General features: G+C 39.9%; 2 protein-coding genes across 2 annotated transcripts; both read left to right on the plus strand.

Moving 5' to 3' along the window:
• Positions 1–381: 381 nt before the first annotated feature.
• zgc:110319 (uncharacterized protein LOC796111 homolog) lies at positions 382–7,066 on the plus strand. Its single transcript, XM_061039798.1, has 8 exons — positions 382–489; positions 987–1,087; positions 1,228–1,363; positions 3,872–3,938; positions 4,039–4,150; positions 4,778–4,841; positions 5,089–5,263; positions 5,598–7,066. The coding sequence occupies exons 1-8, from the start codon at positions 425–427 to the stop codon at positions 5,664–5,666; spliced, it is 789 nt and encodes a 262-aa protein (XP_060895781.1). The 5' UTR covers positions 382–424; the 3' UTR covers positions 5,667–7,066.
• Positions 7,067–8,181: 1,115 nt separating this feature from the next.
• ccar1 (cell division cycle and apoptosis regulator 1) lies at positions 8,182–21,869 on the plus strand. The gene is made up of 25 exons (XM_061039800.1): positions 8,182–8,343; positions 8,558–8,733; positions 8,832–8,993; positions 9,281–9,313; positions 9,804–10,000; positions 10,275–10,401; positions 10,830–10,949; positions 11,598–11,790; positions 11,933–12,077; positions 12,381–12,533; positions 12,642–12,867; positions 13,979–14,092; positions 14,394–14,560; positions 15,388–15,598; positions 16,768–16,851; positions 16,983–17,171; positions 17,372–17,563; positions 17,659–17,895; positions 17,990–18,119; positions 18,390–18,478; positions 18,578–18,718; positions 18,847–18,967; positions 19,119–19,301; positions 19,713–19,918; positions 20,782–21,869. Exons 1-25 carry the CDS (start codon positions 8,232–8,234, stop codon positions 20,860–20,862), a joined length of 3,789 nt encoding a protein of 1,262 aa, XP_060895783.1. The 5' UTR covers positions 8,182–8,231; the 3' UTR covers positions 20,863–21,869.
• Positions 21,870–22,951: the final 1,082 nt, after the last annotated feature.

A 22,951-nucleotide genomic window follows, 5' to 3' on the forward strand; every position in this document is an offset into this window, starting at 1 on the left:
AAATTATCAGGTGAAATAAGGAAACAAATGTTGTCACCCTGCAGTGTAAGACTACAGTATAAAATATGATGCAGTAGGCCTAAAAAGGGTAAAAGCAAAAATGAAATCATCATACTGTTGTAGTGCAAGTTTTAGTTTTTAAAGGCTTGTGTATAATATATTAGGATACAATAAAGAGTTGTTATGTTAGTCCCAGTTTATGACACCAGTAACTACTAGACAATAATAAAAAAATACAACTTGTATTACTGATAAAAAAAATAAAAAAATAAACAGTTTTACTATCTCATTGTGTATTTTTATCCCTTAAGAAAAGTACGTAGGTAAATATTTGTAAATAGAAATGTAACAGAGACAATTAACTTCCTGTTCAGGAGTTCGCGCGGTCTACCACACGGGGGTCCTCATTTTCAAAACAAACAAAATGGCGTCGCACATGAGATGGGGAATTCGCCACTTGTTACGGGCAAGAAATACGGCTCACTTTAGGTTTGGACCTCTCCAGATTTAGAAAAAAAAGGAAAAAAAGCGCATTCAACAGCGTCTGTACCGCCGGTGTGATGCTTCTGTGTCGCATAAACTTTGATGTTCGGGCGTGTTTATTGAGATGACGATGTTAGCCACCTAGCAGCTGGTTAGCCGTGAAGCAAACTGCGACACTTCCGTAGGATAACCGGGTTTTCAATTTAATCCCATTCATCTTTAACTTTACATTTTTGGTGATTGCAAAAAACTATTGTTTAAGTCGATCCCGCTATCGTTAGCTACCTCAACTAGAAGTGTAAAGTACTTAAGTTAATAATAGGATGTCAATGTCAAAGCCTGAGGATAATGTAGTTTCGACTCTTTCTTCTTTTTTTTTTAAATAAATGTGCAAGTGTTGCTTTCACCTCTTATCAAACTTTTTTATTTTAATCTCTTACTGGAAGAGTTTAAGTCCCAAGTGTTAATTGGCAAAACGTGTTCTGATTTCTTTTGTGTTTAAGGTTTCAAGAGAAGACCAGAAGCTCATACCACTCTCAGTGCTCGACCCAGAGCCTCAGAAAACCTCTCCCTCAGCTCGGGGCAGGAACCACACACTTCTCAAGTGAGAAACCGAACCGGTGTTTGGACACATTTATAGTTTTCATCTTTGTCTAATGATGTCAGGTGAAAAAAGACGACAAATCACAAACTTTACAAAGATACCTTCCCCCTCCCCTCCCCCCCTCCCTTAATACTTTTCAGTAAGACTCCTGTCAATCCAGACTCAAGACACTCCAAACCCAAGAAGCTTGAAGTTTCTTCCTGGAAAAGCTGTTCTAGGAAGTGGGACGCTTGACTTTCCCTCTCCAAGCTCTGCCGAGTGTTCATCATTAGCCAGGTGGTGCTTCAGGTTTTCTCTTTACTCTTTCTGGACATGTGAAGGTTTGGCAGTGCTTCCTCTTGTAGAGACAGAAATCTAATATACAGTCTTGGAATAAGCAGCAGGACTTATGGGCGGCTGTGGCTCAGTTGGTTGAGTCGTCGCCTCTCAACCGGAAAGGTCAAGGGTTCGATCCCCAGCTGAGCGACATGTCCGATGTGTCCTCGGGCGAGACGCTTAACCCCGCATTGCTCCCGCTGCTTCGTGGCGGTGTATGAATGGATTAGTGTTGTTCTTACTCTCTGATGTGCGTCGCTTTGGATAAAAGCGTCTGCTAAGTGAATTGTAGACAAGAAATGTTTGTTTCAAGACACGTTTTCTTCATTTGTAGAAGTAGTTGTTTAAAGCTCATGTTAGGAGCTTTTGTTTGAACTGATTTGTTGGTCCCCTGCTGGGAAAGCTTGACGAATTACTTGTTTTCTGATCTTGTCTGGAACAGGTTAGAAAACGTGTTTTCAGACAACAACAAAAAAGTCTCATATATATTCGAATTGTCTAACTTAGAAAGAATCTTTGGTATGGATACACTGAAGAAAATGCTGTTTAGGCAGTTTGCTGTTATTTACCCCATCTGACAACTATCCTGAGGTGATGACAGACATAAAAGAAAAACTACACTAGATCGGCCGGTTTGCTTTTGTAGGTTAAAGTAATAAAGATACATTAGTCTTAATTTCAGTTTGTTTCATAACCAGCCAAAAAAACACCTCACAGGAACTTAAAGTAACTCAACGAGGCACAATGAAATGTCAAAAGGTGTTTTAATTTACAGGTGGACATCAGAATTTAAGAGAATGGGGAAAATGAACACCTGTAACTCATTATTTGTGTCTGCTTGTTACGACGTGTTCTGCAGGGGTCATCATTTTGACACTTGAAATTGAGGGTAGAAGAAGTGTGTTGGTTTCTCCATTCTCCCAATTCTTTCTTATTGGTAATTCTAAAATTCTAAAATGTATTTAGCATACGCTTTTATTTAAAGTTAATATACCATCATCAGCAACATCGACAGCTGCTCTTTAGAGATCTTATCAGCATCAAAACCAGCCTAATATCATCATCATCTTCATCAATATCATTAAGTGTGTAATTGTTCATGAAAGAGCTGGGTCTTTAGCAAAGGGAACTCTCCAGATTGAATGGAGTTTGGTAGTTTGTTCCACAATTGGGGGGTTGACGGAAGAGAAGAGTCTAGCTAAAGACGTCGGGCCCTGTTGTGAAGGTTGGATCAGACGCCTTTCATTGGCTGAGTGTAGTGGGCGGGAGGAAATGTAGACCTGTATGTTTAGGAGCCGTTTTTATCGCTGTTTTGTAAGTGAGCAACATTGTTTTAAATTTGATTCAAGAAGTAACTGGAAGCCATTAGATGGAGGTGAACAGCGGAGGGAGGTGTACTCTTTTGGGTTGGTAGAGGACTGGTCGTGCTGCTGCATTTCGGATCATGTGCAGAGGTTTGATTGATTGATGTAGAAAAACCTGCCAGTAGGGAGTTGCAATAGTCGATGTGTGATATCACTGTAAAGTCATCTGGGGGGAATGACAGGAAGCGCTGGATCGTCAGCATAGCAGTGTGATGAGAAGCCATAGAGCAGTTTATTGCCTCAAGTGAGGTGGTGTACATGAAGAAGAGAAGGGAACCGAGAACTGACCCTTGATGCCCCCCTGTGGAAAAATGTGCTTCGGACACTTCTCCCTTCCAAGACACTCTAAAAGATCATGTGATGCCAAGTTCAGAGAGCGTGAATAGGAGGATTTGATGGTTAACTGTGTCAGCAGACAGGTTTAGCAGCAATAGAACTGAGGACTGACCAGCAGCTCTGGCCAGACGTAGTGATTCTGTTATCGACAGTAGTGCAGTCTCAATAGAGTGAACCTTCCTAAAGCGTGACTGATTTGGGTCAAACAGATCGTTCTGGACAGGAACTCAGACTCTTGACTAAGGACCGTGTGCTCGAGTATTTTTGACAGAAAGGGCAGAAGTGAAACCGGTGTGTAGTTTTGTGCGTTTTTTTTTAATATATTTTTTTAAAGCAGAAGCACAGTCAAACCCTCACTTACAATAGTTTCCTATGGTTGTTATCTTGTTATGGTAGCATCATCACTTTCTGACAGTGATAAAGTTACCTGTAAGGAGAGGAAGAAGATATCAGTGCACCATTTGCAAATAACACAAAGTGATACTCATGGTATCTGTGAATTAGAGGAACTGACAGCATGAGCTGAATTAACACATTATGTAGATACCATGATGTGTTTTCTTATTTATTCCATCAATACTTAAACTTAAATGACTTCATTTCAATTAATAAAACTGAAAAAAGCAGCGCATTTATGAGTGACTCCCTTGATAAAAGCTGGTACAAGTGGATGTGTTTATCGCAAATAATAGAATACCGTGGACACAGACTCCATGCTGCAATCCTTCTCATTTAAACGAACAATAACATGATTTGATATTTATTCCAGGGACCTGTTTGAGATCGAAGGAGTGAAAAGTGTGTTCTTTGGTCCTGACTTTATCACAGTCACTAAAGTAAGTATTGAATATACTTTTGCACGTTGTCTCCGTGATACCACTCACCTAAAACATTCCTTTGGGAGACATCACATGAGATCTTTGTTTTTCTTATCAGACAGACGAGGACGTTGAATGGACGGACATTAAGCGTCATGCTCTGGGTGCCATTGCTAAGTTCTTTGAGAGTGGTGATCCGATAACAACGGGGGCAGTGCACAATGAAAGCAGTACGTTTGAAACTGTCCCTTTACTCCTCTTGGAGTGATGCTGCAGACGTGTGGGTTTTAACCGATAGTAAACAGCAAGTATAAATGTCATTTCAGTTAATGAGAGCAGAATGATAAAGGGAGGCAGAAAATACTGGCAACGGTATATGGCATTGCCGTCCAAAGTCTGTATAGGTCAACTTATTACCACCTTCTCTAATAGATTTTACGGCCAGGTGTGAAGTAGCTCCCTGATACAAAGAGAAAACACGGCAATCTGGACCTCACGGTTGAACCATACAATTTAAAAGCCACAACACTTTATCTGTATCACAAACTCAAACAACGGATAAACCAAGTAGAATTCCTCTTTACTATCCACAACTAATTAATAAACTAATTACCTAAAATGTTAAAATGTAAAAGAAAGGATTAATGCACATATATACACATAATATATGTTATCATTAATAAATATACAACATCCCTACACTCAAATATAATTTCAACTCTTTTTATTATATGTTTTTTCCTGTTCTGTTCAGACTGTGTTTTTGTCTGCTGTCTCTCCTAATCCATGTTAAAGATTTAGGCATCTGGTTCACTGCATATTTTTGTAAATGTACCCAAACTTTGTCCTTATTGCAGGTCATTCTGAAGATGATGATGATATTGTTTCCATGATTAAGGAGCTTCTGGACACCAGAATCAGGTACAAAATGTGCCACCTTCAGTAGAATTGATGGGTCATTTGTTTGTTTGTCTTTTAGCCTACTGTTTGATAGTTAATGTGTGTTTAGGAATAGTTTTAATCTTGATCAATGTGTCTCTTTTATACTGATTTACAAAGCCCGTATGAGAATGAGGCTCCAAATTAAGCGAGAGATAGTTTGTCTGTGCTTTGTGTTGCTGTGTGCCGCTTTGTTCTGTTTTAACTGATGTGGTTCCTGTGTGTCAAGACCTACAGTGCAGGAGGATGGAGGAGATGTCATCTTTAAGGGGTTTGAGGACGGTACAGTCAAGCTGAAGCTGGTTGGTTCCTGCACAGGGTGTCCCAGCTCTACTGTCACTTTGAAGAACGGTATTCAGAACATGATGCAGTTTTATATTCCAGAAGTGGACAATGTGGAGCAGGTGATTATAAACTTTGGTTTGCTTGTAGGATCAATTTGAATGGACAGTGAATATTACAAGTTATTTTTTGTAGACCAAGCTTTACTGCTCTCTACTTTGCTGAATGAAAGTTTGAATCATCAAATGCAGGAAATTGTTGTGACAGAATTCAGTCTATTCAATTCTGGCCTCTCAAGTCTAACTTTGTTACGTAGAATGGAATAAAATGCTGAGAAAAAAAGGAAAGATTGATTTTGAAATGCATTAAACACCTGATACTAAAATGATATTTATGGACGGATGGTAAAAAAAATATTCTACAAATATTTTAATATTTAACTCGTTGTTTTCCTAGGTGGAAGACGAAGTGGACGAAATCAACGCAAAGGTTTTCACGGAGCTGGAGCGGAAATTACAAGATTAAAAATGCAGTCATGGATTGCGTAAAATGAAAATGATGACTGTGATGATGTGATGACTCCACTGTGTAAACAAACACAACCATATATTACCATCACTAGTTACCTCTCTGTCGTAAAAAAGAAGAGAGACATTATTACCTGCTTTTTGTGTGCGCGCCATAAACTGTTAACCCTTCCAGCTGTAATTTGTATGTGAATACTGTATTACCATGTCACCGAGAGCAGGTGATACAGGAAATTCCTGGATCCTGAAAAAAAAAGTTATTATTCTTATCTGTCTAAATTTTCTGCTCTGATGCTTGTAAATGTTTTGACGTATTTATTTCTTATAAATATTGTATATTTTGAAATAATATTTTCATAGAAGATATTGTGAAAGTCTTTGACGGTTGTTATGGTCATGCAGAATGATGATCTGATAGAATTCCAGTTGTTGCTGCGAGAAAATAGAAGATAACCTTTTTTTTTTTCTTGTGCATCATTTACAATATAACACGGTTATATTGTAAGTGTATTTAGCTTACACTTTTTCATAAGGCTGAAGTAGGTTAACCATCTCACGTCCTTACGATCTGTATGCTATATTTATCTGCTTTGTGCTCTGCCTGAAATGTACTGTATCAAATCAAAGTTCAAAGTTTGAAAGCAACTCTTGTCGTGTGCTCACTAATTTATGACTACACTGCCCTACAAAGGCAAAAGGCAGTAACTTTTTTTTCATTTTTGGAACATTACAGATGTGCTTTATTATGTGGACGGATATCTTGAGTCAATTGTGTTGTTTTTTTTTTGAGAAAATAGTAGGTTGTATTTTCCTTAACTTCCAAAAGCCCTCGAGAAACCAAGGCAGAGTCCAGTAACTTCACTCATAAGGGTCTTTACCTTTGCATTCCGAAATACTCAAACTGAGTTATGGTCTTCTGCCTTTGTTTTGCTGCGGATCAAAGTGAAGTTACTGTTTCACTGCAGTGGAGTTAAGGTGTTATGCCTTTGTTTTAATATCTGTCATCAAGCACTTCTGACACACACAGTAGCTTGACTAAAGTATAGCAAAGAAATAGTGTTGGTTGTGTTATTTTAACCATGCAACCAAGTGAAATACAGTATCAAATGGAAGTTAACCCTGTATTATTGTACAGGCAATGCAAAGGCAGAGTATCTTAACTTCCAAATAAGGGTCAAAGGTCAAAGCTAAAGATTTTTATGAACATTAATAATCTCAAAGAATTGCCACATTTCCAATATTCTGCCTGCAACTCATTTGGCTGGACAACAGAAAGACTTTAAAGTCATTTTTCTCAGTTCTTCACTCTGGCAAGTTAAGGTCTTTTGCCTTTGTAGGGCAGTACACACTTTAGTCCTCTGCTGGAATAAAAAGCAAATTAAATGGAATTTCAAACAGTCTTGACACTACATCATTTATTTTATTTTATACTATGATTTGTGTTCATGCTGTGTGGGTATAGTAGTTTTAACAGAAAAGTAAAAAATTACAAAAACTATTAAACCCGGACTACCCCCTCAGGCACGAAGCGTTTTCTCTAACCCGCGCATGCGCAGTTGATGTCTAAATAGCAAAGGACAACGGTAAGCTGTGTTGATTATGTTTTATTCAGAGACGTAAATGCGTTAGGTATCATGTCCGTTTGATGCATAATTGAAAAACTTTAATGAAATAAATGCAGGAGAGTTTCTGCCATCAGTGAATATAAGATTTAAAATCATTGACCGGTCAGTACCATCTGTTACAGAGAGCCGGGCCTCCTGCGCGAAGCTAATGCTGTTAGCTTCTCTGCCTTTATTACAGACGCGTAAACACTGCCAGTTTTTAATGCTTTAATAAGTTAAGTTATATTTTAATCACGTCGACAGAGTGACGTCGACTTTAAGCTTTAGCTGGCTGCTGTTAACTAAAGAAAAACATTGCTAAACGGACCTCAAATGTTAGCAGGCTGCGCTAGCCTATGCTAATGTTAGCGAGTCTGTCAGGCGTTTAACCTGTCGAGTCAGCAGCTCTTTATCCACAGAGCTCTGCAGAAAGCAAGGTAAATACATGACTGGTTCTTTCAAAATACCCATTTTTTTCAGCCATTTACGTCAGGCTAATTGCGTCAAACTATTGATTGAAACATGATTAAACGCCTGAGTAAGGTTTTTATTGTAGTTTACCGATGTAAACAGCATTTAAGATTTACATTTATTGTCATGTAAGCTGCTAGAAAATGTCTTCTAATAAGTAAATTATCTCAAGTTTAACAGCCAAAGTATAACACATACGCCACAACTTTTCCTCTTGACACCTTGTTTGGCTCTTTTGCAGTTTAAATGCTTCATTGTTTATCTCTCTGCTTGATTACTGTGAAGGCAAATGTAATCTGTAATGTGTGTTATCACTCATACCACAGAGTTTCATCTCTTCTAATCTTTATCTTCCTTTTAGGTTAAAAATGATCACAATTATCTGCTGGTTTTTAACAGTCTGTCTTTGTGTGTGTGTGTGTATGTGTTTGTTTTTAGTGCCAATCATCAGCCTTGTGAGCAGAGATTTCCCATTACCTGAGAGAGCGATGGCCCAATTTGGGGGACAAAAGAATCCGCCGTGGGCAACTCAATTTGCAACCACAGCGGTGTCCCAGCCAGGCCACTCGGGACAGTCTCTTGACCTCAACAGTCTGCACTGTGAGTATATCAAACAAAAAGTTCTGAGCTTCTTCGTTCCTATTGTATTGGCGACACAGTTTCTCAAATATTTAATGTTTAAATATGTGGAATTATTATTTTCATACACCTTAATTACATTACATCATCTTATCCTGTTCTGCTGTAAGGTGTGCATTGTACCCTATTCTCTCTCGTTTCTCTTAATCTGTTGCCATAATTTCTTTCTCTGCAGCTCTTGGTGTGCAACAGTCATCTCTTCTGGGAGCCTCTCCCTCAGTGTACTCTCAGCAGTCCGCCTTGGCTGCAGTCTCCCTCAGTAACCAGTCTGCTGCAAACTATCAGCTTTCTCAGCAAACTGCTGCCTTGCAGCAGCAGGCTGCAGCAGCTGCTGCTGCAGCATTACAGCAGGTCAGTCACAGACGGGAAGATTTAAGAATAATAAATCTATTCACCCTTACGTGGCTACATCAATAACTGTTTAATAAATTTCTCATTTATTTTTGTAGTCCCAGATAAATTCTGCCCTCCAGCAGTATCAGCAACAACAGCAGCAGCAGCAACAACAACAACAACAACAACAACAACAACAACAACAACAACAGCAGCAGCAACAGCAGCAACCTCCGCAGCAACCCCCTCAACAGCAACTGTACAATGTACCTCATCAGGTGAAACACTGACTCATTTTACTTTGTGTCTTCATCTTTATAGTCCATCAATAAAAAAAGAATGCTATAGTGATTCATATTTCTAATGAATTGTCCCTTGTGAAGGGCATCATGTGAATGTTCTGTAAGCTTAATTCAAATACAATGTTCAAGCTACAGTTAGAGTGTTTTCTTAGTGTTTTAAGAACCCGTTTTCAGTTGAAGAATAATGACATGACAGATGAGAAGTGTAATCTTTTGTCAAGTAAATAAATCCTCACTCTTGTTTTGTTTTTTGTTCCTCTCAGCTTCCACAGCCTCAACAGGCATTGCTCTCTCAGGTAATGTGCAAAATCAGCCGCTCATCTCATACTTTTACAGTAATACAAATATAAGAGGCCAAAATAGGGTTGTCACAAATGTGACTTCATTTACATTTTATACAGATGTATTTTTGAAACCTGTGCACATACATTTTTCATGTAAACATGTTCAGAAACCTGAAGAGGTGCTGAGAGATAACACAACAGACCATCTCTGAAATTGTCACATACAAAAAACTACCCTGTAAATACTTCTCGTCTAGTTTATCCCAGAACAACTCTTCATGATGTTGTTTGTCCTTTTCTCAAAGTAGAAGAAGAAGAAATGCCTGGAATAGTCATATCTATTTACTGAACTGTACAAACAGAAAAAACACACATTTTTATTTGTTTCAAAAATACATTTTAGTTATTCTTGAGTAGCCATTACATTTACTGATATTCTTTAGTCATGTGAACTATTGTTGTTCACAGCTAAAAAAAATTTCTCTCTCTTCCCAACCCTCAGCCCCCAGTTGCCCTGCCCACCAGCCTTAGTCTGTCCAACCCCCAGCAAACAGCCCAGATTACTGTATCCTATCCAACACCCCGCTCAAGCCACCAACAGCAGACGCAGCCACAGAAGCAGCGAGTGTTCACTGGAGTCGTCAACAAGCTACATGACACATTTGGCTTTGTAGATGAGGATGTCTTCTTTCAGCTAAGGTGACAACAATGGGGCCTTTTGTGGTTTTAAGACCTATAGTAGACAAATGAGCCTGTTAGTGGAATAAAGTTGATTTCTCTGTATGCCTTTTTTGTATATTTTTCTCACTCTGTGCTTAAAATTGTCACTCACTTTTTATTAGGTCAGTGTTACCATGCCATTGTCATTTCCCAGGCAGCCACAACAGACAGTTTCATAGGATGCATGCATTTTTTTGAAATATGAAACAGGTCTTTTTTTGCATATAGCCAATGCTGTCTTTTATCTTTCCAGTGCTGTAAAGGGAAAGACTCCACAAGTGGGTGACAGGGTCCTAGTGGAAGCTGTGTACAACCCCAACATGCCCTTCAAGTGGAACGCCCAGCGCATCCAAACCTTACCTCAGCTAACAAATCAGTCGGTAAGGACACTCAGAGGCTGCACTGTGTCATCAAGAAGGATGGGAAACACTATTTTCTAACATACATACAAACTGGAGGGGGGTTTAGTACACTTCTCAGAAACGCTAGTAAAAATAAAAGCCTCAAAAATAATTTCTGGACTTTCCGTCTTTTTAATTCAGTCATTTTTATCAATTCATTTGATCTTACAAAGTTAAACTCACTTCTTTGTTTCTGTGGCAGGAGCTTAATGGAGATAATAATAAGCTATCTGTTTCAAATTTTTGTTTCCCAAAGTTTTATTTTGAATACTGGACTGTTCATAGGACGTTGTCTGAGGAGACGCATCATATGTTTAAGTGTTAAGAGTTATTTCTTTCTTCAGATTTGATCTTTTCCTGGGCCTCCCTGTATTTTATTGACTGTTGTGTTCTCATTCCCTCCCTAGCATCAGCAGCAGCCTCAGCCTTTACCTCAAGCTTCCCCACAGCTGGGCGGCCTTTATAATGAGCCAGGGATGCAGCTGCGCTACTCAGACATGCACTCCGCTGTGGACAACAGACAAAATGTAACCCCCTAACTCTCTCTCTATTCAGTTTATTTCTTAGCCTTTTCTTTTGTTTCCAGGCTTTCTTGCTCATCCAATTCAATACATTCATCTATTCCTAACCGCAGGTTTGACTCTTAGTTTGCTGTCTTTGCCGAATGGATAATTCAAATTTTTTTGGAAACAGTGAAACTAAATATTAAAATTCTTAATGTGCCTTTGTTGGGGATCACAACTTTTTTGAGGATACATTTTTTTTTTTTTTTAACAAATTAATGACGCTAGAGCTGTTTATTTTTTTCATAGGTGTTTCTGCACTCTTGTTTTCTTAATATATTATTGGTGATTATTTCAGCAGGGTACATGGATAAAATATAATTTTAGTCTTTAAGGTTGTCTCGTGCAGGTAGTGCTGGATAAGACAGACCTTTTTTTTTTTTCAATTTAAATATAGATATTACAGCTAGCCTAGTCAAAAAATAGGAAGTGCAACCAAGACTTCGTTTCACATTCTGTATTTTGTAGATTAGGAAACCTAACCTCCAATATACATTTTTCCAGCAGCAACTGACTTGTTGAATTCTTCTTATAAGTTGCACAGACATGTAGATTTCAGCAGATCGGTTTTTAAAAATTAACTATCTCCTTCTTTTTCCATTCCTCCTCTAGAGCCAACAACAACCTCCTAATATGATGAAGACAGCCCCCAACATGCTACAGTCACTACCTCCTCCAAACACATTCGGTGTTCCGAACCAGGCCCCCCCTCCATCTCTCCTCCAGGCCCAGCTTTCTGCTGCCTCTCTGGCCCCTCTCCTCCAAAACCCCCCACAGCCTCTGTTGCCACAGCCTCCACCCAAAGGTGAAATCTTGATCAGTGGAATTGCATTGTCATAGTTTCCAGCAATTTGGCACAGCATTGACAAGAAAATCAAAGACGTCTTTGTGGTATATATAAGTAGGCTGAACTAGCTGTTGCTTTGCATTATTTCCCTTGTTTTTAGATGTGTTTACTGGCGGTCTGCTTCAGCCTCCAGTTAGAATGATGCCTCAACCACAGCCAGTACGAAGAATCGAGCCTCCACCTCGTTTCCCTAGTCGCAATGACAGAGGCCCTGAGCTCATCCTGAGGACTAAAGAGGAACGCAGGTGAGGTGGTGATAAATGTCACCAAGAAGTCAGATTTTGTCAATATATATGTAATATGCTTTTATTTGTGGGCCTCAATTATAACTGGCCCAGATGCCCAATTGAAAGACTCTAGGCCAGCTGAATACACATCCCACTGACCTGCACGGGGTGGTTCAAATACTGCCAGAAAAAATAAAAAAAGTAGTAACACATAATTGATCATTTCACATCGTTTTCGAGTTATACTGGTGGTGATGGCCCAATTGGCAAATGTCAACCCCTGGTTATCTACCTCTGTGTTTTTACTCTCAATTTCAACAGGGACAGAGATCGGGAGCGCAGGCGGTCACGTGAACGCTCACCCACACGGAAACGTTCCAGAGAGCGTTCTCCTAGACGTGAACGCTCACCTCGACGGCCTCGCAGGGTGGTTCCTCGCTACACGGTCCAGTTTTCGAAGTTTAGCTTAGATGGGTGAGTACAGTCTTAAACATATCCCTGCAGCATCGTACTGTATCTAAAGTTGTCAGTGGTGTGTGTGTCAAGTGTTGTGTAAGTAAACTGTCATCTGTGGGTTTTCAGGTCCAGCTGTGACATGATGGAGCTGAGAAGGCGCTATCAGAGCCTCTACATTCCCAGCGACTTCTTTGATGCTGTCTTCACATGGGTGGATGCCTTCCCTATGACCAGGCCCTTCCAGTTTAGTAATGCCTGTAACTTTCACATCTTGCACAAAGAGGTGGATCCTCTAGTCAAGAATACGGCCGTGCTGGACCCTCCAGATGCCAATCACACCTACAGCGCAAAGGTACAACTGTCACTATCAAATACATTGTACTAGTTTGTCTTTCATATTCAGTAAGATGCATTTTATGGTTTGAAAGTAGGGGCGGGACCAAATATTGATATGGAAATATATCGTCAACTAGATGGGTAATCCAATTATCTATCAGCTGTTCCCAAATATCAATATTTATATTTAATTACAAATATTCTAAACAGATTTCCCAGCCAGTATTACCCACACTTCATTACTCCTGTCCGTGGTGCTTGTTGCATGAACGAGGGTAGTTAAATAGCTTCCAGCGCTTCATACTGAAACGATGTTTTTTAGATTCCGTTATCAATACAGATGAGCCTTGTGTGTAGAGCCTTGTTAAAACCAGAAGCAATCCTTAAAACAACAGGATTAGTTCTGCCTCAGATGTCTGTGTCTGACTCTAAGTCTACCATTTAGGAGGCTGTCTCTTGAGTTCATCCAAAGTGTGAACCTAATCGGTAAAAACTTTGGAAATAACAGTTTTTAGCGCCGTCATTTTGGAAAAATCCAACGCAGAAATAGTTATTTTTAGGGACTCACTAAGGGGATGTGTCTGTTTATAGAACTGAAACAGATAGACTGTACACCTTATTAAAACATTTAAAATATTTCCAGATTCAGTTAAAAAAAAAAAATCCCAAATAGTTTTTTTTCATTTTAACATCTGAATTCTGTGTTTTCAGTTGTGTTCCAACAGATCAGATCACAAATTTAAGTCACAGATCAGGAAATTGTGAAATGATGAAAAATGAATGTGCTTGCCTCTATTCTTAAAGAAGGTAGTCGTGCCCAGGCCAGCCCTGCTACCCTTTGGAATCGCCCCTGCATCACAGCATTACAAACTCAACACAGAAACCCATCTGAGAATAATACATTTGCTGTAATCTATAACACAAAACAAACAAAAACAAGTTTTGAACATGTAACATAAGCAGACGTGTGTGTATCACTTGCTGTAAGTGAAATGGGCCTGCATTTTGTGTTCGATGTATTGTCCGTTTTTTTTACTCTTAAAAGCAAAATGATTATTACCTTATAATAATAGGTTTAATCAAAGTTTGAAGGATTATGACTTCAACGGGGTTTCCTGATGTTACAGGTGATGCTGCTGGCTAACCCCAGTATAGAGGAGCTCTATCACAAGTCCTGTGCTCTGGCAGAGGACACCCAGGAAGTCAAAGACTCCTTCCAACATCCTGCTAGACTCATCAAGGTACAACACACACTTTTTTTTCACGTGCTTGATTGATGCACGTGAGCTGACAGTGATGTAATGATCCTATTCCATTGCTGAGTTTCTACAATGTGGAAATGTCCTAACTGAGGTTGGCTTTCCTGTGGCGCCTCAGAGGTAAAATTGTTTGGACGTACTGCTGACCTTTTTATCTCTCTTTGTCTCTACCCTCTTTTGTTCTTTTCCCGATCCTAACCATTATCCGCATTATCATTCCCCATTCCATCTAACCTATGCTACTCTGTGGCTCTCTTTGTCCCCGTCTGTCTTTCTCCTTTAGTTTTTGGTGGGAATGAGAGGTAAAGATGAGGCCATGGCCATTGGTGGTCACTGGTCTCCCTCTCTGGATGGAGCTGACCCAGAGAAGGATCCTTCTGTCCTTATAAAGACAGCCATACGCTGTTGCAAGGCCCTCACAGGCATAGACCTTAGTCTGTGCACTCAGTGGTAAGAGCTATTACTCTCATAAGTTTCTCATAGATTGTCTCTATGAGTTTTTATCTTGGACTAAAATCTTGGATTGAGTAACTAAAATATACTGCTTACTCTTACTACTTTTATAATAAATCCAATCCTGGATATGTTCAGTGACATTTTTGTTTCCTTGTTCTATTAATAGGAAGTGTGTTATTGATTTGCTACATATCATTTACTTGTTATTGTTTATTGTGTTGTGCTACGGCCTTTTCGGCCTTTTGTGTGTTGTCGTCTTGGCTCTCTCTTTCTTTCATACTCTCTCTATATAAACACGCATATTCCATTGTGAAAAAAATCTAACGCATGGACTGTGGCTGGAAGCAGAAGCCTGGACCAGAAGACACTACCAATTCTTTGTTTTTTATTTTTCTATTTTCTTTGTTAAATATCTTACATATTTAACTGGCTTTCACTGTCCTGTGGATTCTCTCTCTCTTTGCACAACCCTAACGTAGTGCATTAAGTGTATCCTAGGTTAAGTGCAGAACACATCCATAATTGGCTGAAGCGATAATGGGGATGAATTTGGGGGAATGATTTACTTTGTGTGATTGTCTGTCAATTTTCTCAAAACGGCTGCCGTAACCTGTGACAACAGTTGGAGAGCTGCAGACTGGGTCCATATGTCTTTGCTGTGTGTTGTGTGGGAGAAGGGTCACTGTAATGATGTTTACAATCATTGAGTGGACTCTTGGGAGGGGAGTAGATGTAGAAGGCTCGCCCTAGCAAGGCTTGCCTTTTATACTGTGCCCTGACCAGAATGTTTCTTTCCAATGCACCTTCTTCCTTTGCGACAGGTATCGTTTTGCAGAGATTCGCTATCATCGGCCGGAGGAGACACACAAGGGGCGGACAGTCCCTGCTCATGTGGAGACAGTGGTTTTGTTTCTGCCGGATGTTTGGCATTGTCTTCCTACCCGCTCAGAGTGGGAGGTGCTGTCACGGCGACTCCGGGAGCAGCTGGCTGAGAAGCTGTCGGCCGAGCGAAAGGAGGCGGATGGAGAACAGGCACTGAACCGCTAATCCCTCTCTTCTCATTTCCGCTTCTCACAGGAAGGCACAGGAATTACAAAAAAACCAGACACACATCAGACACAAAGCATACCTCACCACTCACGCAGACAGACGCCAACACAGGCAGATTATTTCCCCACCAAACCTCACCTAGAATTCTTCTGTTTACACCTCCACCTGCCCCTTCTCCTCTGCTCCAACTCCTCCATTCCTCCATCAGCACATTCACCTTCCCTCACATCCAGCAGACACATACAGTGGAAGCAGTGAGACTAGGTCGGGTTGTGTAGGCCCTGATTGCATCTGATAAAGCAGCTTCCAGCTCCTTAATCACCTCCTAATTGGGTGCTTTTCTGGGTGTAACAAATCATTGTAATCCTGGCATTTTGTTGTGCATTATCTCAAACAATACTTGCTTAACTTGCTTTGAAATTGGGTGCTTGCAAATTGGTTTAACACTTGTCTGCCAAACTCCATGAAATAATAAGCCAGAGGTGATTATTCTTAGGCTGGAATCTGTGGATTCAGTTGCGTGTAAATAATGTGTGTGTTGTAGAAATGTGTTTTCATAATTTTCAAATCAGTTTAATAGCTTCTTATTCCAAAATGAGAACCTCCCCCAACTCCTGTTTCTTGTCTCTTCCTGTTGTTGGATTCTACATTTTCATTTGGACTTTATGTAGAACTTGGTTTTTCCAGGGCAGTTGGTTGGACAGAAGGACAGATGGCCTCTATCTGATGTAGGTGTATAAAATCCATAAATGGCTATTTCCAATACCCCAGTCATAGACCATAGGGCCACCCTATCCTCACTCCGTTTGGAGACCAGCTTCAGTTGTCCTGATGTTTCCAACATCCTTTTGACACACCTCTCATTGATTTTTACCTTTTTTTTGTGTTCCACAGATTGATTGATTGGCAGCTGGGGGCATTTCTGTTGGTTTTTATAAGAGCTAGAGAGCTTCCCTGTGTATGCTTCAGTAGCAGTGGACTTAAACACAGTCGAGAGCTCACTAGGACGAGACAAAGAAAGACAGATCTGACCTTGCTTCTTGCACGGTTTATCTTTTAAGCTCACCCAGGCCAAGAGTTTTGTACTGACTGCTTTCTATCCCACTTTTCTCTCTCTCTGCCTGTCTCTATTGCAATGGTTGCCTGTCAAGGAGGAAGAGGAGAAGGATGATGATGAATCAAAGGATGTTAGCACTCCCTCTCACTGGGCTAAACTTGACCCGAAATCAATGAAGGTAAGGTTCAAGGAGATTGCCTAAACACCTAAAGCTTGTATATTTCATAAGACAAAAACACCTGGAAACCCGGGGCAGCTACATTGGACCACCCAGTCATAACCTGTAGCATCTCAACCCTTCCTTTTTAGGTGAATGACCTGCGCAAAGAGCTCGATTGCCGCTCTCTAAGCTCTAAGGGGTTAAAGTCACAGCTCATAGCTCGCCTTACCAAGCAGCTGAAGGTGGAGGAGCAGATGGAAGAGTCCAAGGAGCCAGAGAAGCCAGAGATCAAAGTTCCTGAGGAGGAGGAGCCAGCTCGTGCAGAGGAAGACAGAGAGGTTCAGAGACTTTATGATACACATACATCAATATTAATGACATGAGAGGCTTGAGTTATTGTATTTAAGTATGTTGTATTGTGACACTTAAGACACTTATTCCAAAGAGTATTTTCAATGTTGTATATTTTTTTTCAGAAAAAGGATTAAAATGATAATGTCCTAAGTGTTCCTTTTACTGAAGTACTGTTCTGTCTTAGGAGGAGGAAAAGAAGAGGCAGGAAGAGCTTGAGCGCCAGCGGAGGGAAAGGCGCTACATTCTCCCTGATGAGCCAACCATCATTGTACATCCCAACTGGGCAGCGAAAAATGGCAAATTTGACTGCAGTGTCATGTCTTTGAGTGTGCTGCTGGACTACAGACTGGAAGATAACAAGGAGCATTCATTTGAGGTTAGAAACAAACTGAGAACAGCAAATAAAGGAAGGCTACACTGCACATTAACTAAGGTAGTCAACTCACTGCTAATGTCTTTTTCTCCGACCAGGTTTCTCTATTTGCTGAGCTGTTTAATGAGATGCTACAGAGAGACTTTGGCTACCGCATTTACAAAGCCTTCGCCGCTTTTCCTTCCAAAGACGAGAAGAAGGAAAAAGAGAAGAAGGCCAAAAAGGAGGCAGAAAAGAAGGAGGCAGAAAAGCGTGAAATAAAGAAGGAAAAAGAAGAGGAGAATGAAGAACCAGCTGTGAAGAAGACCAAAGAGGATGAGGAAGAGAAGAAGAAGGCAAGCCACTCAAACCGACCTCATATTTGAAGTTTGTTCACCTTGTAAGCGATGTTTTGTTGTTGATAGTTATGTGATAATTGTTTTTAACCAGGGTGATGAAAAGACTGTGAAGAAAGAGTCGTCTCGAGATGAGGACGAGAATGAAGATGATGGCAGCACAGCCAATGCTGAGGAATATGACCCCATGGAGGCAGAAGATGCAGATGACGATGAGGAGGATGGTACTAATATTTCCATTTCTCTATTAACTAAACCTAATAGATGGTTTTTTAAATTTCCAGAAAACGATGGGGTCAAGGATGAGAAATCATGCACCACGCTGAGTTCGTGATGGAAAACATTTCCACTGTTTCTGAGGCCTTTTTTTTTTAACCTGGAATATTTGCATTATTCTTGTATTAAAACTTATTAAAAGCTCAATTCATATAAAATAATAAAATATGTTATATCTCTTAACCTTGTTCTCACTTTCCCAACTTGATATTTCTCAGACAAAGATGATGACGACTCCAATGACAGAGACAGGAAAGACCGCAAGGATGACCGCAAGTCTTCAAAGGAGAGGTCCTCAAAGGACAAGGTTTGTTGTTGTTATTATTGTCATGTTGAAATGCAGTGATGTTGTTTTTTTTTTTTAACCAAGCTCAAAATATGAATTTGGCTGTTACACTTACTTTAGGAGAAGAAGCAGATGGTCACACACAACAAGGATCTGCTGATGGCGTTTGTCTACTTTGACCAGAGCCACTGTGGCTATTTGCTGGAGAGAGACCTGGAGGAGATTTTGTACACACTGGGACTCCATCTTTCTCGTGCTCAGGTGAACAAACCCATAATAATGTATCTGGAGCTGTGAATCCCAGACTCTTTGTCTCGTTCACATGAATTACTCTTGGGCAGTCGGATAACATGCGATGATGTTTTTTTTTTTTTTTTGTCTGTTTCCAGATTAAGAAGCTGTTGAACAAACCGGTGATCAGAGAATCTTGTTACTACCGTAAACTGACAGACCGGGGGAAAGACGAACCCATCCCCTCCTTGAATGAAGCCCAGATAGAGAACCTCACTGGTGAGCTTATATGGATGTTTTGGTTTGTTGTGTTATACGGTCTACTAGGAACCCATTTTGTTTAACTATGAAGAAACATACAGTGGACAACTGCTGTAGGAAAATTAAAGGAAAAAAAATGTATTAATATATTTTTCACTGTGCTTGTCAGGTAACCGGGGACTACTTGCTGCTTCTAAAGCTCATTCTCAGTTAGAGACCAGTGAGACCAGTAATCTGATGGTTTATAACGGGGCCTTGGTCGACATCGGCAGCATGCTGCAGAAACTGGAGAAGAGTGAAAAGTCAAGAGAAGAGATAGAACAGAAGCTCATGGTGCAGGATGCCAAAATGGGTAACATTTCATTATTGTGTTCTAATTTTGAAAATAATTTCATGACGTCATCGATGCAAGCTACACTCTGTGTCAGAAGTCCGGCTGGACAATGATCTGGCTCAATTTGAGTTTTGCTATAACAAAGTCTCTTCAGTCTCTGTTCATTGAGAACTCCTCCTTGGAATTCTGTCGACACAAAGACTGGCACAATGCGAACGACTCCCACGTTCAATCTGTACATTTTATTTGTCCAAGTGACTCTTTTTTACTGCAGCTCTATTTCAAAAATGTTTGAAACCCAATGTCTTCTTCTTGTTTCTCAACTACTTTTAAGTTTAAGGAGCTTATGAGTGTGTTCTGACTTGAAGTTTCTTCTTGACTGTTTTCCTGCCTGCCATGTAATCGTCATTGTGTCATGTTTCATTCCAGATGAAGATGCAAAGGTTAAAGCACAGTTAGAACAAGCCAATAAATCCTTGTCCAAGGAGCTGGAGGATGTGAAGAGCAGTCTGAGCCACACTGAGGAGACTCTGAAGTCGGTGGAGGACCAGAAGACGACCTACCATGACCACCTTAGCAGGACATCCAGCACTTTGATGTCCACCGTCAAAGGCCTAATGGCACTGCTGAAAAAGGTGCAACATTTTTAAAAGCATGACATTCCTCTTGATCTATTGTTTTTTTTTTTTTCATTAATACAAGAAGTTAGCGCACATTGCCTTTTCAGAAATGGGAGACATAAATATCTGGTTTCATCTAAATGTTGATGTGATGGTTTGTTTTAAACATTTAACGTAGTTTCATTTAGACACGAGCACATCTATGTACTCACAATATTTCAGAGGGGGAGTAGGCAGAGACAGATAACTCCAACAAAATACAATGATGTGATTGGTCAGCAGGCTGCAGCACAGTTGGATTTTTAAACAAATTGGATAATCATTATATCCATTGTGAGCTGGAGAAACATTCAGTGCTGCTTCTAATCGTGAGACTTCTGATACAAGGGTCACTAACAGGACTGTATGTAAACAGTTCAACAGGATTGTAATTCATTCATATTTCCATGAGGGACCATGAATTCAATGTTGAACATTATCGCATTGATCTTAGAAGAATGTACAGGTCACGTGTTTTATCTCTCTCCGTCCTTGCATGTTTGATTATTTTCTCGTGCAGACTAATGTGACTGTTCAGACTGCTGTCCTGTTGAAAGTCATAAAGCAAATGAACCAGGTCTGACCTAGTTCAATAGCAGTCATTACATTAATGCCAGGGTTGTCATAGATGCAGAGACCCTTGGGAAGCTTCGGGGAGTAAATCTCAGCAGCACAGCGCCCTCTAGTGTCTTACAAAACTCATAGCAGCCTTTCTAGAATGCAGCAGAAGCCGCTGAAGTAAAAGACATGTTGTCCCTTTATGATTCTATCTTTTTAAGATGAACGTGTTCTTGCATTAAGAAGGTCTTTGTTCATCGATTGCTCTCTTTTCTCTTCAGGATCAGGAGGTCGACGAGTCTGCTGATGAAGTCTGTGGGGGTCACATACAGACGTCTCAAACAAACGGCGCTGATGAATGAAAGACACGTTTGTTCTAACTGAAGCTAAACTGTAACGGTGATTATCTTAAGAATTGTAAATATTCACTAAACAAGCTTAATTTGACTTTGTTTTTGTTTTTTGGACCTATTGTTTCCCAATAACATGTTTAAATTAAAAATGATTAGTTCTCTTGTGTTAACTTTACTTTAGTCTCCGACTCTCTGTTTACAATCGTTCGTTTTTTTTCTGAGCGATTAATTTTGTACGAAACAAAGAATAGCTGTGACAACGCTTTGAAACGCTTATGTTCATAGTTAAGAGTGGGTTGTGTTCAGTTGCTCACCTTTTTTTCGTTGGTTAAGTCGGTCATGGCCAAAAGAAACGCCTCCATGTAGATTGAAATGCCAGTATTTCTGATTTGATTTTTCTTGTTTGAGATTTTAGTTTTTCTAATGAGCAATAATGATGCTATTTATGTGCAAGAGGATGCATTAAACACTATATTAAAAAAAAGAAACTCATCTTGGTTTGAGAGGGTCGAAGGGGGCTTGATGTTCAGATATCATTTCCTGCAAGTTGTCCCAGTCTGCTGTTTAGACATGGTCGTTTAAAAACAAAACAATTTAATTCAGAAACAACTTTCCTTCTGATTTATACAGTTTCCTGTTTGTTTTTTTCAAACTCATGGCTATGCATGGATCCTGCCTCTCTTGGACCTTCTTACTGTCTGCATCTCCTGACTGTGTCCCCTGAATGCTGCACCGCCATTAACAGTTTACATGTTTACTGTGACAAGCAGCTCTCTTTGTTTTCTGACGAAGAAAACCACACACGAACCAAAAGAAAAGCTCAATGAATGTGTGCTCTGCAAAGACATGAACATTTTAAAATCCATCTCTGAACTGTGTGCGTTGGTTTGGGTTTGTCGTAGACAAACGGCACAATTACATTCAAATGTGCTCCAAAGCAGGCGGTTTTATTTTTCTATTGGAAATGTACTCTGACTGTCTTGTGCAAGAGTAAAGTAGTCCATTTTAACACTCAATGGTGTCTGCATTTTTCCACCTGCTCGATGTTGTGATTTGCTCCTGTTTCTGAAAAGGTGTCTGCTGTGAACACGACATATAAATAAGTCCACAGCCAAATAAAAAAGAGCACATTTAAATGAAAAAAATAATGTTTGAAAAGCTGGACAAGACTAATGTCACTTCATGGGATCGATGGTGTTTTCTATCTAAAAGAGAAGCTCACAATCTCTATATATCTAGAAGCAGCATTTCACTTTGCCCACACACTTCCATCACACTCCTCGCTTTGTGTCCAGTATAACAGCTTCTCGACTAAAAACTGATATAAACTCTAAAGTCAAAGTCATCATATGAATAAGTTTGAAACGTTGCAGTCTTCAAGCTGTTTAAGTAAATTGAATAACCTTTAAAGCCTGAAGCGGGCATTTGCCTCCTTATGTCGTCTTTAATCCATTTTCCTGTGATAACGAGTATGTTGTGGAAATCTGGTAGTTTTCTGGGGATCCAGCTTTAGACCTTTAGCTCTCAGCATTCAAGATCATTGCTGTGACTTTCAGAGAGGATGGATGACTGAACTGTCTGTGTGAATGAACTCATGGACATTACTTGATCTGACATTTTCAGCTTAAATCAGTTGTTCAAGCTGGCATTGATCTCTGATGAACAGAAAAAGAGGAAAACAAACACGTGATTATGATTACCTTCGTATGGGGAGATAGTAAAGCCTGTTTTCTCAAAATAAAAATAAAACATGACTTTGAACAAATTACAAGCATAGACATTCTTGTCTTCAATGAATCACTGTAGGCAGAACTTTTTCCTCCTTTTTATTGATGTTATTTATTTATGTAGTGCCTCCTATAAGAACTGTCGAAACCTCTTCCTCACTTTATGGGAAGCACAGTTTCATTCATTTTAGAGGAACTTCCTGCCATTAATCTGAAACCGTTTCCCCCGTGGCTGTAAAGCGAGAGTAATGGGAGTGAGCGGACACAGTTTGGTTGAGGAATATTATTTATGCAGCAGATCGTCGTTGAGTGTGTCTGAGGGGCAGGGAGGTTTGTGCTTCTCATGTAGACCGTTTACCTTTGAAGCTTTG

This window comes from Labrus mixtus, chromosome 6, assembly GCF_963584025.1.
Source record: "Labrus mixtus chromosome 6, fLabMix1.1, whole genome shotgun sequence".
NCBI lineage: Eukaryota > Metazoa > Chordata > Actinopteri > Labriformes > Labridae > Labrus > Labrus mixtus.

Bases quoted from the DNA above. Each gene is read 5' to 3' on its own strand.
- zgc:110319 (XM_061039798.1), top strand. From the start codon at position 425: ATGGCGTCGCACATGAGATGGGGAATTCGCCACTTGTTACGGGCAAGA. The intron at 490-986 runs GTTTGGACCTCT...TTTGTGTTTAAG, and splicing joins AGAAATACGGCTCACTTTAG to GTTTCAAGAGAAGACCAGAA. The intron at 5,264-5,597 runs GTGATTATAAAC...TTGTTTTCCTAG, and splicing joins AAGTGGACAATGTGGAGCAG to GTGGAAGACGAAGTGGACGA.
- ccar1 (XM_061039800.1), top strand. From the start codon at position 8,232: ATGGCCCAATTTGGGGGACAAAAGAATCCGCCGTGGGCAACTCAATTT. The intron at 8,344-8,557 runs GTGAGTATATCA...CTTTCTCTGCAG, and splicing joins TGACCTCAACAGTCTGCACT to CTCTTGGTGTGCAACAGTCA. The intron at 16,852-16,982 runs GTAAGGTTCAAG...CTTCCTTTTTAG, and splicing joins TTGACCCGAAATCAATGAAG to GTGAATGACCTGCGCAAAGA.